Below are 16446 nucleotides of genomic sequence, written 5' to 3'. Positions count from 1 at the left end.
CATTTCTATATAATCCTGCTAAAATTCACAATATGGAAGATGCAAATATTTTACTTACTCATCCATGTAAATGAATTCATTTTTGTCATATCACAAGCAAGCAGGATAAGCCAGTAGAATTTTTTTTCTTTTATTCCCTCTGTCTTAAGTTGATAACGTTTCTCAGTTTTGCATATTGTGCATAATACAGGAACACTTTCATAAAGTTTTTTTTAACATGTTAATGGGAGACTTCATGAAGTATTGGCTTCTTTTATTGCAGAAAGGGCACAATGAAGAGGACTCATCCATTTAGCTAGGTTGGCAAAAGGAAGGAAATAGTGTAGTGCTCCACAATGTTATTAATCATAAGCCATATAATTTCATTTGTCCTTTTTGCTTGCATATGTTATTAGGACACAAAGAAATAGTAGCAATATTTCCTGTAGAAACTCTTGGCAAATATCATCACATAGACAACCAGACTTTGTAAGGTTTTTGGGGAGTGTTGGTCCATAAAAGTCTTGCACCCTAACTCTGAAATGAAACGAACTGTTTTTCCAAAGTGAATGAGACCTTACACAGAAAACACAGACCCAATACACTGGAGAAAAACAAAACAAAGTTTAATCACCACCTCCTCCCACCGCTAGATTCAGTGTCTAGGAAATGCAGGGACCCAGGGAGAAAGAGTTCAGCTCTTACTCCAGGCAGGGAACAAGGTTGTGGGAAGTCAGTCCCCACAGAGCCTTAAGTCACCTCTGACGGGCTGGAGAAGGTGCAGGAAACCCTCAGCAGGCTGCAGCCAAGTGTCCTGCACAGGAGCGATGTTCTGTTACACCAGGCAGCCTGGGGAAGGGCCAGAGGCACTTTCCTAATTGAATGTGGGTATAGATTATATGGGAAACACCCAGTATCTCAGTTTACATTCCTACAAAACAAACGCGTTCTTACATTTCAAAGAGATCATTTCTATCTAAACTCTGCCTCTTGCTGAGCTGTAACAAACGGACCTCTTCTTGTTCATACCAGCACCTACAAGCTTCCGCTCACCTAATGGAGTGTCTGAAGAGAAAACCTCAGTAGAAGGTAGCATTTGATTGATTCCCCAAGCTCTATCAGAGGACCACTCCCCAAGCCCTGCAGCGATTCTGACACACGCCTAAGCCCTGGGTAATTTAGGGAGTGTCAGCACTTAATTCTGAGAATTCCTGTTTTACTACGTAGTAAGTATTCCTTTTTGAAAATTCAATCACACCTGATCACTCACAGCGACCACAGTAGAAACTGTAGGAATAGTCTGGTGGTAATTGTTCTCCATCAAGGAGCGTCTGCCTGCCAATGGCATTATAACAGGATAGTTCATTAAATTATTATTAATCTGGCAAATTCAGTGTTGGGAATAGTAAGATACTGAAAATACTTGCACAGTGCTTTAATTTAACAAAGCAGTTTTTTCCATCTACTTTTCTATTTAACCTTCAAAGCAATCCCCGGAGGGAGATATTACTAACCTCATTTTATATAAGCAGCTAAGTCTGACGATAAGTAACCTCCCCAAGCCTCCACAGGAACTAAATAAGCCCTTTCTCTTCCACACACAAAAAAGTCCTTACGGCCCCTACTTCACACTTACCCCACCCCTACCCCCCAAAGGGTAACCTGACACGGATCAGAATTGAACCAAGAAGCTGTTGCCAGGCTAGTAACTCATTCATAAGAGGCCACTGTGTGCCAGTCTTAGTATCAGAAGTTAATGACCTAATCCCCGGAACACCTACAAGGCATTATCTTAAGTTGTACAAGTCTTCAAAGTCTTAAAATATGGTAGAAGTGCACATCATAAGAAAAAGTAAATAAAACGCTAAAAAGGTGCAAACCAAGGGGACCCCTGGTTTCGGGGAAAATTTTATTATAGAGGCAACATTTGAAATGCCTCTCTATGGTTCAGAGTGCCAACCTGTGATGTCAAATAAACTGCCTAAAGAAAGACAAATAAATAGTATGCCAATTACTTTTTCAGAGGAATTTAAAATTAAGAAGATAACAAAAAATAAAATAAAATGGATACTTTTTAAAAATCTTATTAATCCTTAAATTCCACATATGAATGAAATCCTATGGTATTTGTCTTTCTCTGACTTACTTAGCATGATAGCCTCTAGCTCCAGCCATATCATTGCAAATGGCAAGATCTCATTCTTTTTATGGCTGAGTAATATTCCATCATATATATATACCACATCTTCTTTATCCATTCATCTATCAATGGACGCTTGAGCTCCTTCCATAATTTGGCTATTGTACATAATGCTACAATAAGCATTAGGGTGCATGTATCCTTTCAAGTTAGTGTTTTTGTATTCTTTGGGTAAATACCCAATAGTGTGATTATTGGATCATAGGGTAGTTCTATTTTTAATTTTTTGAGGAAACTCCATACAATTTTCCACAGTGGCTGCACCAGTTTGCATTCCCACTTTAAACTTCATTAAGTTTAAAAACTTAATAAAAATCTTATCAATCATGAAAATCAGAACATTCAAATAAACAGGATCTAGGAATATCCAGACAGGGCTCATATTGCCCAAACAGGTGTACATCGTTGTATCCAATCAATAAGTTCCTTAAAGTTTATTGACAAACTGTATCTTTTGAACTGCATCCTATTTTAGATACACTTATAAATGTTTTTAAATAATAAAACCAGATAAATCAATCAATCGATCTCCAAGCCCAAATGGCTTGGCTGACAAAAAATAAAGATAAAAAATAATTAAGCTGATAAGTGAATTTTAGATCTCATTTTATCAATTTTGGCCCTGATGATAGAGCATTAGAGAATATTCTGGCTTCCTTCATTCGTGCAATGTGGGTTGTTTTATGATAGAGAACACAAAAGCCTGTTTGCCTACTTCCCTTTGTTTGTATCATGAGTTCAGTAAAATTTCCTAAGTTCCTATGAATTAAAAAAGAAAAAAAATTCAGCTCTAAAATCAAACTGCCTTCGTTTGAAGCTTGGCTCTGGCCCTTCCTGGCTACTTAACCTTGGACAAGTTTCTGTGCCTCAGTTTCCTTGTCTGCAAAATGGGGGTAATGGCACCTCATAGTTTGTTGTCTGCAAAATGGGGGTAATGGCACCTCATAGTTTGAGAATTTAATACATGAGCACTTAGAAGCAGTGCCTGCCACAAGCTAAGCATGAAAGAAATATTAGTTTTATTACCTTATTTCCTAAAGATAAACCGAGAAAGAAAACCCTATCCTCCTGCAAAGGGCTCTTTCCACTCAGCTGCCTGTTTTGTCTCTTACAAACTGTGAATTTCTTCCAGCTAAAGTTAATCCAATTTTTCCTGATTCCTTTTAAATTTCTCCTGGGAATCTACCTAAAGTTATTTTTACCAAAAGGAGATAGTTATCATTCAGGGCAAGAAAATAGAGCAAAGAATAAACTATACACAGACCTCATCTACTTTCTTATGTGCATGTTTCAAGCCTTTAATTTGGTTTTTCTCCATGTAGCAGCCACATCCCTAAGACAGGCTCACCAGGGTAGGTGGGCGGCTCTGCTCTGGGGGACCACTGAAGCTGTCTCCTAGCAACCTAGTCACATGACAGGGTCCTTCAGCTAGTTTCCTTCCACCTTTGTGGTTTTCATATAGGAAGAGAATGTGATGTCTTTAAATGAATGGATGGTTAGGTTTTCATTGACTGAGACCCTATCGCATTTCGGCGCAACATCTACAAACAAAGTAAATTGATGGAAATGAGCAGAATCCCTAGGACGCGTATATAATCCAGACAAGATTCCTCAGATAAAACACGGAAAGGTCCAAAGACCCCCCACAAGAAGAAATGTTTCTCAACTAATACAGAGATAGGTGGTATCATCCTACGGATCAGACGATCATGGCACCACTAAGGACGTTGCAAGGTCTGCAAATCCTGCCCCCTCCACCACCCCAGTCCATCAAGCAGGACCATACTTGAACTATCAAGGTCAGATGACGCACCTGACATTTTTATTTAGCAACTCTCTCACAGGGAGTCCACAACTCCATTTACAAGCCACCAAAGTATTTAGTGACCCTCAGGGTATTAAAAAAATAAAACCAAAACAAAAAATCTTTCCTCAAACACTGAATCTCAGGTCCCTAAATAAACATTCCCTGCAATATGTGCCTTTGGTGCTATGTCATAGTTGGGAGGTCTCACTTCACATGGACCCTAACTCTGCTCCCAAACCCCCTCCTTCTTAAGACCTCAGCCTGTGGCATGTTCTCCACGTTCCTCCTTTCTCTTCAGCTCCTCACTCCTGCTCACTCTCAGCAGGTGGTATCCTCTCTTACTTCACTTTCAGTATTTAGCTTCATCCAGGCTCCCTTCCCCCCCTCCCTCAGGAATATTAGTTTCTCCACTCAGCCTCACATTTCTTCTTTGCTGGCTGACTGCTCCCTGGCTTCCGGGCTTCAGGATCTCATCCACCATATACTTGTACTTCCCTCTCTGATTGCTCTTTCCCTTCTGCTCTCAACATAGTCAGGCTCTCTGTCACCTAAGGAGACCTTGGCCCCTCTCCACCAAGATCCTCCAGGAAGCATCTGCTTTTCCCCTCTTTACCACCCGGCTCTGAAAGGCGGTCTGCCTTTCCACCAACTGTCCTTACCATCCACCTACTCTGACTTCTGGGCTCACTGGCTCACTCTGCAAAGTTTTGTATTCCCCCTTTGACCCCGTCCAATTTTCTCACACAGCTTTCAGTACTCCTGAAGACCCCAAATACTCTTCTAATCCCGATGATTATTATTATTCCTGAACATTCAGCAACTTTTGACAGTGTTGACTTTATCTCCTTTTTTTTAAAGATTTTGATTTATTTATTTGAGATAGAGCAAGAGAGAGCAAGCGTGGCAGGGAAGGGCACGGGGAGAGGGAGAAGCAGGCTCTCCACTGAGCGGGGAGCCCAATGTGGGGCTCAATCCCAGGACCCTGGGATCATGACCTGAGCCTAAGGCAGATGCCCAACTGACTGAGCCACCCAGGCGCCCCAACTTTATCTCCTTCTTACTGCAATTCTTTTCTAGCCTGAGAGAGGCCTTAGTTTAAAGCCTGGTTCTACAAGTTACTCCATCTCTCTGAGCCTCTGTTTTCTGATCTTCAAAGTGGGGATAGAGACATTCACTGTACAGGGTTTTTGTAAGTATTAAATGAGATAATAAATGTAAAATACCTAGTATGCAATTGGCTTTCAATAAATGATGGTAATCGTATTTATTTTTACCTTTCCTTGGTGTCAGAGGTATTGAGTGTTCTACATTTCTGACTGCTCCTTTGTCTCCTTCATCAGACATTCTTACTTCTCAACTCTGCCTTCTGTCAAAATTATAAAATACCATGGCTTTAATATCATGTCTGCACGAATGACCTCCAGTTATATCTCCAGCTCCAGCTTCCCTCCCTGCCCCCTTTTCTAATTGCCTACTGGACAGCTCCCTTGGGTGTCACTATGCACCCCGAATTCAAACAAATTGTCTCTAAATCTACATATATTTTTTTTAAAAAGTCATCTTTCCCCAAAAAGTTGATTTCTACCTGAGTTCCCCAGTTATGTTCATACAGCCCCTATCTGTGAAGTTCTTCAGGCTCAAAATCTCCATCACATTTTTCCTCCCTTTGTTCAAGCAAATTCTTACTAATTTGGGGCATTTTTACCCCACAATATCTCATATGTCTATCCCTTCTTTTCCTCCTTGTTTAGCACCATTAGACCCTTCAGGACGTTGGACCTGATTAATTGCAGTGGCTTCTTGCAGGATCTTCCCTGTATGCTTCTTATTGGCATAGCCCTGTCCATCCTCAGTACTTCAATTAGAGGAACACTACTAATGAAAAGGTCTGATCAAAAACACTCTTCTACCTACAGAATCCTTCAGGATGTCCAGTGCAAACATGGCAACACAAATTCATCAGTCTCTTCTTCTAGAAAGCTTCAAAAACCAATAATGAAAAGAGAAGGAAGAAAACAAAACTCTATTTTTGGTAAAAACTGGGAAATATTCCAAAATATTTGTAAATGCAAGAGCTCTGTGGGAGGAAAGAGTAAAAGCTGAGGAGAGAGGAACTAGCAGCAGCAATCCTCAGAAAGCACCAAAATGTAATTCCTAGATGTGAGGAATGCCCTAAGGTGCAAAGTTCTCTCCTTTGCCTGGAACAGCATGTGCAAGAGCCAGAGTGAGGTCGATGGTCACCCCTGATCCTGACTTTGTACCTAGAAATAGAGGTAGTTGGCTACATAAAGAATTATACAGTTAAGTCCTGTTTGCAGCAAAGAGCTTGTCTTTGTGGGAGCTGAGAAGCTTTCCAGTTGTGAATAATAAGTAGCCTGGAATGCTATCCTGGGCCCATTGTAACCCCACTCACTAGATGATAAATAATAAAAAAGCAATTAGCATATAGATACAGTCTAAGAAAAAAATAACAAAAGGGCAAAGTGTATGCACAGAAGAATACTCTGTAAAAATGTTTCCAGAAAACAGATAAATGTTATGAATAAATATTTTACCGTGACCTTTGAAAAAAATTAAAACTCAGTGAAGCACTTAATCTATGAAGTAATACTTCCAAGTTGGAATACCAAAATTCTGGTAAGAGTAGGTGAGGCAGCAAGAGGAGATAAAATGTGCGTAGCATTCAGGAATGAAGTCAAGGGGGAAACTGAAATCAGCACAAAATTACAGACTTGAGAAAGGGTGCAAGATCAAATATGCATCGTGAAAAACCTAGTGCAGGGCACAGAGGATAGAAATGAGGAAAGTGAACAGAAATAAAATTGAAACAGAAATAAAGAGTTAATTAGAATTAAGGAGAAATTATATTTATAGAAGACTGAAAATGGAGATCCAGCATAAGCATAACTGGTATCTCCAAAGAAGAAAACCAAAGTAATGGATCAGAACACATAACTTAAGAATTTTTTCATCAAACAAGTTTTGAAACTTCGATCTAAATATTAAAAGGGCCACCTTGTGCCAGGTTAAACTGATTCAGAATCCTCAACACCTAGAAACATCCTAGTAAAATTACTGATCCTCAAAGAAAAATAAAGACTACTTTGGGCCACCAGGCAAAAATGATCAAGTCTTTCATGAGATTAAAAAAATCAAGTCATCTACAAACCTTTTCACAGTAACATTCAATGCCAGGAGATAATAGATCAACAGATTTTTATACTGAGACAATGTCATTCAACTATAAAGACTACTTAAAAAAAAACAGTTTAGAACATTCTAGAACTCTGACAATATTGTTTCCATGAGTTCCTCTTGGAAAAACTACTAGAGAAGATGCAACCTACCAACGAAGAGATGCTTGGGTACATGCTGGCAAAATTACTAATTGTAAGCATTGATACTAGAATCTAACAGAACTAAGAGAAAAAAACAAAAATGGGACTTTGAGTAACAGAAAGGAATTTAAGTGTTTCCTGCTTTCCAAGGTAGGAATAACACAACAACAAAAAGCAATTAAGAGGAGAAAGGATGGAGGTAGAGGTGGTAGGCTTTTTGACTCATTATAACATCTGTACCTTTTGCCTACTACAGTAAGGAATATAATTTAAGACTGACAATTCAAATATTAGTAATAGAAATGTAAGCATATTTAACAGAACCAAGTGAAACACTAAAAATATAATGGTATATTCTGAAATCAAATGGCGGAGGAGAGAAAAGGGAGCAAGGGTACATGCACAAGATTAATCATTGCTCATAGTAGTAATGAGTGCTGTCTAAAGAAATAGAAATAGTAGTCCCACCCCAGACCAACTGAATCAGAGTCACCATTTAAGCAAGATTCCCAAATGAATCATATGCTCATTAAAGTTTGAGAATCCTGCACTGCACTACAGCCAACATGTTAAATACTCCTGCTTTCCCAACTCCATTTTACCTTCTTATCTTCATGGTTTACCTACAATAGTATTTTTAATGGCTAATAGTTTTCTTTTACTTAGAAATTACCACAAACTTAGTAGCTTAAAACAAAAGAAAAAAAATTCATTCTCTTATAATTTTAGAGGCTGGAAGTCTAAAATTAAGGTGTCAGCAAGGTTATATTCCTTCTGAAACTTCAGGGGAGAATCATTTCCTTGCTTTTTTCGGCTTCTGGAGGTTGTCCACATTCCTTGACTTGTGGCTCCTTGCTTGCATTGGTCCGACCAATGTTTTCATCTTCACATGTCCTAGGACTACTTTGAATCCCTTGCCTCCCCCTTATAAGGACCCTTGTGATTATATTGCATTGAGCCCACCAGATAAGCCACTATAACCTCCTTGTCTCAAAATTCTTAATCGCATTTGCAAAGTCTCCTTTGCCATGTAAAGTAACATCTTCACTGGTTCCCGGGATCAGGACATGCACAACTTTGAGAGGTGGGGGCATCATTCAGCCCACCACACACTCCATTTGTTCAAATCTCCACCATCCTTCCCTACTAGAATCAAAGGCTATTTCCTCCTCAAAGTGACACAGCTGACAAGGAAATATTCTGGGCTTATACGTATAGTTTCTATAGCACTTAACCACTTCGTTCTTTGGTAGCGTGATTTGTAGATTCTTCCTAGCTCTCTCTTTACCCATCCCACCTCCATGCTTATTAGATTGCATTCTCCTTGAGGGAAGAGATTGCAGACATGCTTTTATTCTCATACTCTACTAAAGGTGCACCCACTAACATCGTCAAAGACTTCTTAACTGCCAAGTCCAATGCACACTTTGGGGTTCAGTTCATTCATTCAGCAAATGGTCATTGAGCACCCGTTATGTGCCAGGCACTGTTCTGAACTCTCAGAATACAACAGTGAATAAAGTAGACTAACTCCCTGGCCTCTTGAGGTTTACACTCTGGAGAAGGAAATAAATAATAAACTAATAGATACATAAGCTGGTCCCTTGTAATAAATAGAGTTGTAAAGAAGGAAAGCCAATCGGGGCGTCTGGATGGTTCAGTTGGTTAAGCATCCAGCTCTTGATTTTGGCTCAGGTCATGATCTTGGGGTCCTGGGATCTAGCCCCAGCATCCAGGGCTCTGCACTAGGTGTGGAGTCTGCTTGAGATTCTCTCTCTCCCTTGCCCTCAGCCTCTTCCCCCCACCCCACCCCAGCTCGCTCTCTCTTTCTAAAATAAATAATCTTAAAAAAAAAAGAAAGAAAGAAAGCCTATCTTTTTTACTTGCTGTCTTTGCAGCCTTTGACCTAACAAGCACCCCCTCTTTCTTAAAAGTCTCTCTTCCCATAGTTTAGGGCACCATGACCTCCAGGTTCTCTTCCTATCTCTCTGTTTTCTGTATGTGCTTGTGTGTGATTTCTTTCTAAAGATTTGCCTTACTTTCATAGCTTTTATATATTGGTGTTATTCAATGATCCATCCTCTGCTCTCTTCTTATCACCTTTATGGTAATATTTTCTAAATCTCTTGTCTCCAGACTCACCCTTCCTCTGCCCCACATTTCAATATCCAGTGGCGTCTGGTTATTCCCACTGGGATGGATATACCACAGGCATTTTAAGCTCAATATATTCAAGAATGCAATTTTGCTGTCCCCCAATACTTGTTTTTATCTTGCATTGCCAATCTCAGTTGGTCATTATGTACCTGGGTTCCCAACCTAGAGTTAGGAGACCACTTTTGACTTCTCTTGCTCCCCACTTTAAATCTCTTACCCAAAGCTATCAACTGTGCTTTCTAAATATCCCTCCATCCCAGCTGCCCCTTCAGATCATTATCCCTTTCCTAGAATATGGCAAAACTTTCCTTATTGCTCTCCCTCCCTCCAGTCCAATGTCCCCTCCTACCTACCCTTCACACTGCTGCCAAAGGAATTTTTCTAAGAATGCATCTGACTGCATTCTTTCTTTCTTTTTTTTTTTTAACATATAATGTATTACTTGTTTCAGGGGTACAGGTCTGTGATTCATCAGTCTTACACAATTCACAGCACTCACCATAGCACATACCCTCCCCAGTGTCCATCACCCAGCCACCCCATCCCTCCCACCCCCCACCACTCCAGCAACCCTCAGTTTGTTTCCTGAGATTAAGAGTCTCTCATGGTTTGTCTCCCTCTCTGGTTTCATCTTGTTTCATTTTTCCCTCCCTTCCCCTATGATCCTCTGCCTTGTTTCTCAAATTCCACGTATCAGTGAGATCACATGATAATTGTCTTTCTCTGATTGACTTATTTCGCTTAGCATAGTACCCTCTAGTTCCATCCTCGTCGTTGCAAATGGCAAGATTTCATTTTTTGATGGCTGCATAATATTCCATTGTCTATATATATATACACCACATCTTCTTTATCCATTCATCTGTCGATGGACATGTAGGTTCTTTCCATAGTTTGGCTATTGTGGACATTGCTGCTATAAACATTGGGGTGCCCATGCCCCTTCAGATCACTACATTTGTATCTTTGTGGTGAGTACCCAGTAGTGCAATTGCTGGGTCATAGGGCAGCTCCATTTTCAACTTTTTGAGGAACCTCCATACTGTTTTCCGGAGTGGCTGCACCTGCTTGCATTCCCACCAACGGTGTAGGAGGGTTCCCCTTTCTCCGCGTCCTTGCCAACATCTGTGTTTTCCTGACTTTAGCCATTCTGACAGGTGTGAGGCGGTATCTCATTGAGGTTTTGATTTTTATTTCCCTGATGCCGAGTGATGGTGAGTACTTTTTCCTATGTCTGTTGGCCATTTGGATGTCTTCTTTGCAGAAATGTCCGTTCATGTCTTCTGCCCATTTCTTGATTGGATTATTTGTTCTTTGGGTGTTGAGTTTGATAAGTTCTTTATAGATTTTGGATACTAGCCCTTTATCTGATATGTCATTTGACTGCATTATTTCTGAAACAAGGTGTTCCAGTGGTTTCCCCACATCTTCAGAATAAAGGGAAACTCCTCCAATATCATGTACAAGTCCTTCCATTCTGGTTTCATCTCTCTCTGCTTCTAACTCACATATACCTCAAGCACTGATTCTCCCTCAATGTCTTCCCATGAATTTCCCAAACTCACTGGGCCATTTAACTCTCCCAATCCTTGCATAGGCTGTTCCTTTTGCTACAATGCTTTTCTTCATCTCATTTGCCTAGTGAACTAATCCCTCCCTTAAAACTATTATCTCAAATACTTTTATTTAAGATTTTATTTAAGATTTAAAACACTTAAATCTTCCCTGACCTCCCGCAGAAAGAGGAAATATTAAAACTCTATTTTTTTATGTCTTAAACCTATGTGTATTCATTCCCACATCAGGGCCTTTATATTTGATGTTCCCTCTTCCTGGAATGCTCCCCCACTCCTGCCCCCTGCCCAGATCTTCACATGATGGCTTTTTCTAATTATTTAGGTCCCAGTTCAAATGTTATTCTCAGGGAGGTCTCCTGTCCATTCATCCTAATGGAGCAGCTCCACCCCTACCCGGGTCATTATCAGTACCACCATGAAGCCAGTATTTTAAAAGGCCTTCTCCATGCCCACCTGGGATCTGGCCTCAGCCAGGGCCACAGTGTCATATGGATGGTGTACCCTTAGCCCAAACCAGGATCTTCATGGATCCCCAGACCCATTTCAATATTTCAGGGCATTTTCCAACCCTCTCTTTGCCTCACAGGACCAACCAGATGCCCCAAAGGACACCCAGACTTGTATCTATGATGTTATCCAATGGCTTCATACTCAGCCCTGGTTTCAGTAGGGCATCCTGGCCAGCAGATCACTCCAGTTGATTGGATCATGTGAGGCTGGGTAGCCAGAATGGTGCCGCCACATTGACTTGGAATGACTCAAAGTGTTCCTCTAGACACAGGTCCCACATCTCTCGGGAATGACCGTGCTCCTTCACAGCACTTACACAATCAGAAAGTACCCAGTTCCTTAGTTTCCTTATTCCTTTACTTTCTGAGTGCTGCCCCTCCATGGGTAAAAGTAAGTAGTAAGCTCTGTACACAGAGTGACCTTAGCTATCTTCCTCACCACTGGATGGATGTTCAGTGATAAAACAATTCCTGCCATAGAAGGTATTCAATATCTGTTGAGGAGATAAATGAATGACTGCATGAGATGATGTATTTACTTACTGACCTAGCTCTTCCTCTAGAATGTAAGCTCTCAAGACAATGGACTCTGTTCTACTCACCTTGGTCCTCAGACTGGCGTGGTGCCTGCCATAAAAGAAGGCATGAAATCTGGATTTTTTTAATGTGTAAATAAATGAATAACCAGGGGAATAAGTGAATGATATATTATCTATCCTATTATGTTATTATCATGTATTATCTAGCCTCAAGGTTCTTCGCCTTGTCTTCATGATTCTAATGTGAAGATAAGGTTAAGGACCTCTTGTTCTTAAAAGCTCTTGGGGAGCTTTTAAAAACTGCAATGCCCAGGACCAATGAAACCAGAATCTCTGGGACGGCTCCCAAGCACGAGTATATCTCAAGCTCTTCAGGCAAATTCCAGCATGCAACTGCAGTGTCGCATAGGGTGACCAGCCATCCAGGTTGGTGCAGGACTGACAGGTCTCCCAGGACTGACAGTGCTAACAGCCTGACTCTCCTGGGCAGCTGGGATGGTTGGTCACCCAAGTTGAGAACCTCTGATCCAAACTGTCACCCAGCATCACTTTTGAGTGATGTATTTTCAATTTTTGAGAAGTCAAGACACACTGGCTTTGTGATTTCACTTCACAATGTAACTACATTCAGGTAGCTCACATTGACCCCAGTAGCTGCTTCCTCCTTTGTTCTTGTTCAGATTTGTGCTGCTACCTTTGACTGGGTGACATACAAATTTGTGGCATACAAATGGCAAAGTGAATGATTAAACCATTACAGCAGGTCAGCAACGACCAATAAAGCCTCTAAGGGAGCAAAGTATAAAGTGCTACCTTTCCAAACGCATCCCCAGTGAGCCTTCCCTTTCTTTCCTTCAAAAAAAAAAAAAAAAAAATTCAAAATGATGACTGTACATTTTGACATTTTCCTATTTATCCCTTGTTTACACCAGTTACCCTGGTATTAGTTTGTGGTTTCTGATGTTATCACCTGAGGTGATAATTTTTAAAAGAAAAATCCTTCTGTAAACGGATAATATTCATCATCCCAAACACTAATTAATTTACTACAAGTAAGTGGTTTATACGGAACCCATCCATGTGTAGACACCAGAATCAAAATGCCCTTTGCCCTGTGAGGGAAAAGTGGCACACAGCTCTCTAGGGTCTTTGTTATTCAAATGAAAGTCTCAGCTCATCAGCACCAGCACCACCTGGGAGATTAGAAATGCAGAAAATCAGGTCCCACCCCAGACCTACTTAATCTGATTCTCTGGAGGTGGGGCCCAAGACTCTGTTTTAAAAAGCTCTCCAGGTTATTCCTATGCATGCTCAAATTTGAGAGGTGCTATCTAGAGAGCATTTTGCTCACCCAATTCTTAACTTTAATATCTCAGAGCCAAGAAGGAAGAGTTAAGGGGAGGCAGCAGACGGAATCATGTAGCACAGTGTTCCCCAAGCTCTGGGGCACATTGGAAACACCTGGAGATTTTTAAAGCTATCAAAGCCTGGCTCCCACCCCACCAATGGGATGTGGTTGTTTTGGGGTGCAATCTGGGCGTAGGGATGTTTTAAAAGCTGCCCGGGTGATTCTAATGTGCAACAGACTTTGTGAATCACTGCTTTATCACCAGCAACCCTATCTGCTGCTAATTGCTTCGAGCCTCCACTGCTAAAGAATCCAGAAAACTGGGCAGTACTAGCATTTGCTAGCCACCCCTCCCTCACAAACATCAGAATCAGCAGAGGTGGAATGAAGGGAAAACTCACTGGGGCTGAATCTCACGTCTGGCATGATAAATGCCTCTTCTGTTTCCGTTCTGTTAGTAGCTATTTGGTTTTTAACCTCTCTGGACCTCAGTTATCTTCATCTGTCAAACAGAGACAGTAAGACCCATTTCCCAGGATTATTTGGGACATTACATATGATAACACGTGCAAGTGCCTAATAGGTTGCCTAGCACACAGTAGATGTCCAAAAACTCTGAGGCAGGTAAGAGCGCTGTCTCTATACCCTGCTCCCCTCTGGTGGGACATCTAGCAGCATGGGGTCAGGCAAATATTTAGGGATGAGTCCTGGTCAGGGTACCCAGGGTATTAACTGCAAAAACCCAGTTCACATGTGAATTCATTTATATGATCTCACTCTAGTCTCCCATCCCAGCCAGTAAACAGGATCATTCTTATTGTTCCCATTTCACAAGGTGATAGAACAGTGGTACAGAGAGGACCAAAGTCACACAGCTGTAAAATGGCAGACGTGGGTCCCCTGACTGTAGCCCAGTGTTCTCTCTACCTCCCGTTCTCAGGCCTCACACCCAGCTGCTTGGCAGCTCGCATTTATTGACAGGATGCATTGATCTAGACCAGCCCCTTTCCAACAGAACCTTCGATGATGTTGGAACTCTTCTGAATCTGCACTCTTCAAGTCAAAGACCACTAGCCACATATGGCTCCTGAGCATTTGAAACGTGGCTAGTGTGACTGGAGAATTAAAGTTTTTGTTGTATTTCATTTTAATTTAGCTTTAAATAGCCACTCGTGAACCACACAGGTCTAGCCACAGAGTCTGGAGAATAACAGGAAACTGAAATTATTCCAGTGGCTTCTACCCACCAATCAAAAAAAAAAACCTAAGCCACTTGTTTGCCTTTCTCTTAAAAGATCTTAACTCTTTTTCTATAGACTGGCCAAGCTGGCCCACTAGTTGACAAGGGCATAGCCCTGTGCAACATACATTGGGAGCAACGCTTCGCACCAGTGATCAGCCAGCAGAAACAACACGTGTTACAGAGTCCTGCTTCTCAAACTTGAATGTGCGCATGAATCATCTGAGACCTTGTTAAAATACGGATTCTGATTTAGCAGATCTAGGGTGGGGCCTGAGCATCTGCATTTCTAGCAAGCGCCCAGGTGCTGCTGCAGCTTCAGCTCCACGGGCCACACGTGGACTAGCAACAGTGCTGAGCGGTCATCTTCAGTGAGCTGATTTTGTCTCTTTCCTTCCTCCTGGAGGCATCTGGCAGTGTCTGGAGACATCCTGGATTGTCATGACTTGGGTGGGGGTGTCATGGGCCTCTACTGGGTTGAATTCAGGGATGCTGCTAAATAATCCACAATGTGCAGGACAGCCCCCACAGGAGAGAATTATCCTGCCCCCAGAGGCCAGTAGTGCCCCGTCTGAGAAGCCCTGTTGCCCAGCTGAGTCCACTCTTCAGGAAGAGGGGGTGTTGATGGGAGAGTCGTGGAGTAGGTCTTCTTGGTATAATAACTCATCATTGCTTTCTCTCTCCCACTCTTTCTTCCTCCTTGTCTGCACAGGAACAAATGCCTCAGCCCCAGACCAGCTGAGCTTAGCTCTAGCCTGGAACAGAGTGGACATCGCTCGCAGCCAGATCTTTATTTATGGGCAGCAGTGGCCGGTAGAGTATATGTCACCACCCCTGCAAAGCCCACTTGCTTGGGCAACGGTATTTGCTTAAGGAGTCTCCGTCTGAGAGCAGCTCGGAGAAGCTGCTGCCTCTTCTCTAGGATGCAGATGTTCCCTCCCTGGTAGCCCTCCTTGGGCTCAGGGCCCCTTTCTCATATTTAGGAAAACACTGCCACCTGGTTGACGCCATGACAAAGCACAACTGCAAACATTCCAGACAGTTCCCATCTCCGGGTGGCCTCTGATGGCAACGTTCAGCTGCAAATGATGCCATCTCTTCCATACGTCTGAGAAAACATAGAAGACAAAAGTCTGTTCGTGAAAGTGAAGGAAGGCATAGAACTAGCAGTTTGTTTCTGATTGTCTCTGAGGTTGCTGCTGCCATGCTAGCGTATGGCTCCATCACACCTCAGGACGCAGGATTAGCAAGCTCCCGCATGCAGGTACCATCTGGTCCTGGTGGCTGAGCACAGGTCCTCTCTATTCCCAAGCACCACACAGAGGGAACCAAAGCTTTATATAACTGTTCTTGGTTTGTTTCCCTCAACCGACATTACCAAAATTAAAAACTTGGAAAATTGGCAATTGGGTGGTTGGTGCCTGGATCCCTAGGAGGCAGCCAGCAGTCTGAGATTTGATTTCTGTGCTAGAATAACTGAAGGGCAATACCCTCATGGACAGGTCTTCTTTAACCCTGTCTTTCCCGCACAGAGCTGCTGCCCCCCCAGCCCCCCATGAAACCCCTGTCTTTATTTAGTGCCGCTAGTAGATGGCTAGTGTGGAAAGATTTGTCAAGGAGTATAGACATTGGGAAATTTTCGTGAAATGAATTGAATAAAACCCTGGTAAACAGACCAAAGAACCTAAATAGTTGCTTCATCTCTGCATAGAAATGGGTGAGGCAGAAGCAAGGTAGTCTAACACTTAATTA

At 41.9% G+C, this 16446-nt stretch overlaps 1 protein-coding gene across 5 annotated transcripts in view; it reads left to right on the top strand.

The window, feature by feature from the left end:
* Positions 1 to 16446, top strand: part of TRPM3 (transient receptor potential cation channel subfamily M member 3) — an 827868-nt gene that overhangs the window by 721363 nt on the left and 90059 nt on the right. For all 5 annotated transcript variants that reach the window (XM_028089086.1, XM_028089085.1, XM_028089084.1 and 2 more), the window contains one exon: positions 15407 to 15507. In XM_028089086.1, coding sequence (XP_027944887.1) covers positions 15407 to 15507 — 101 coding nt within the window. The remainder of the gene's footprint in view (positions 1 to 15406; positions 15508 to 16446) is intronic.

This window comes from Eumetopias jubatus, unplaced genomic scaffold (assembly GCF_037043125.1).
Source record: "Eumetopias jubatus isolate StellerSeaLion01/CBP00866 unplaced genomic scaffold, mEumJub1_p1.0 scaffold_15, whole genome shotgun sequence".
Taxonomy (NCBI): domain Eukaryota; kingdom Metazoa; phylum Chordata; class Mammalia; order Carnivora; family Otariidae; genus Eumetopias; species Eumetopias jubatus.
The sequence above is the reverse complement of the archived record's forward strand: the minus strand, read 5'-3'. Positions and strand labels throughout refer to the sequence as shown.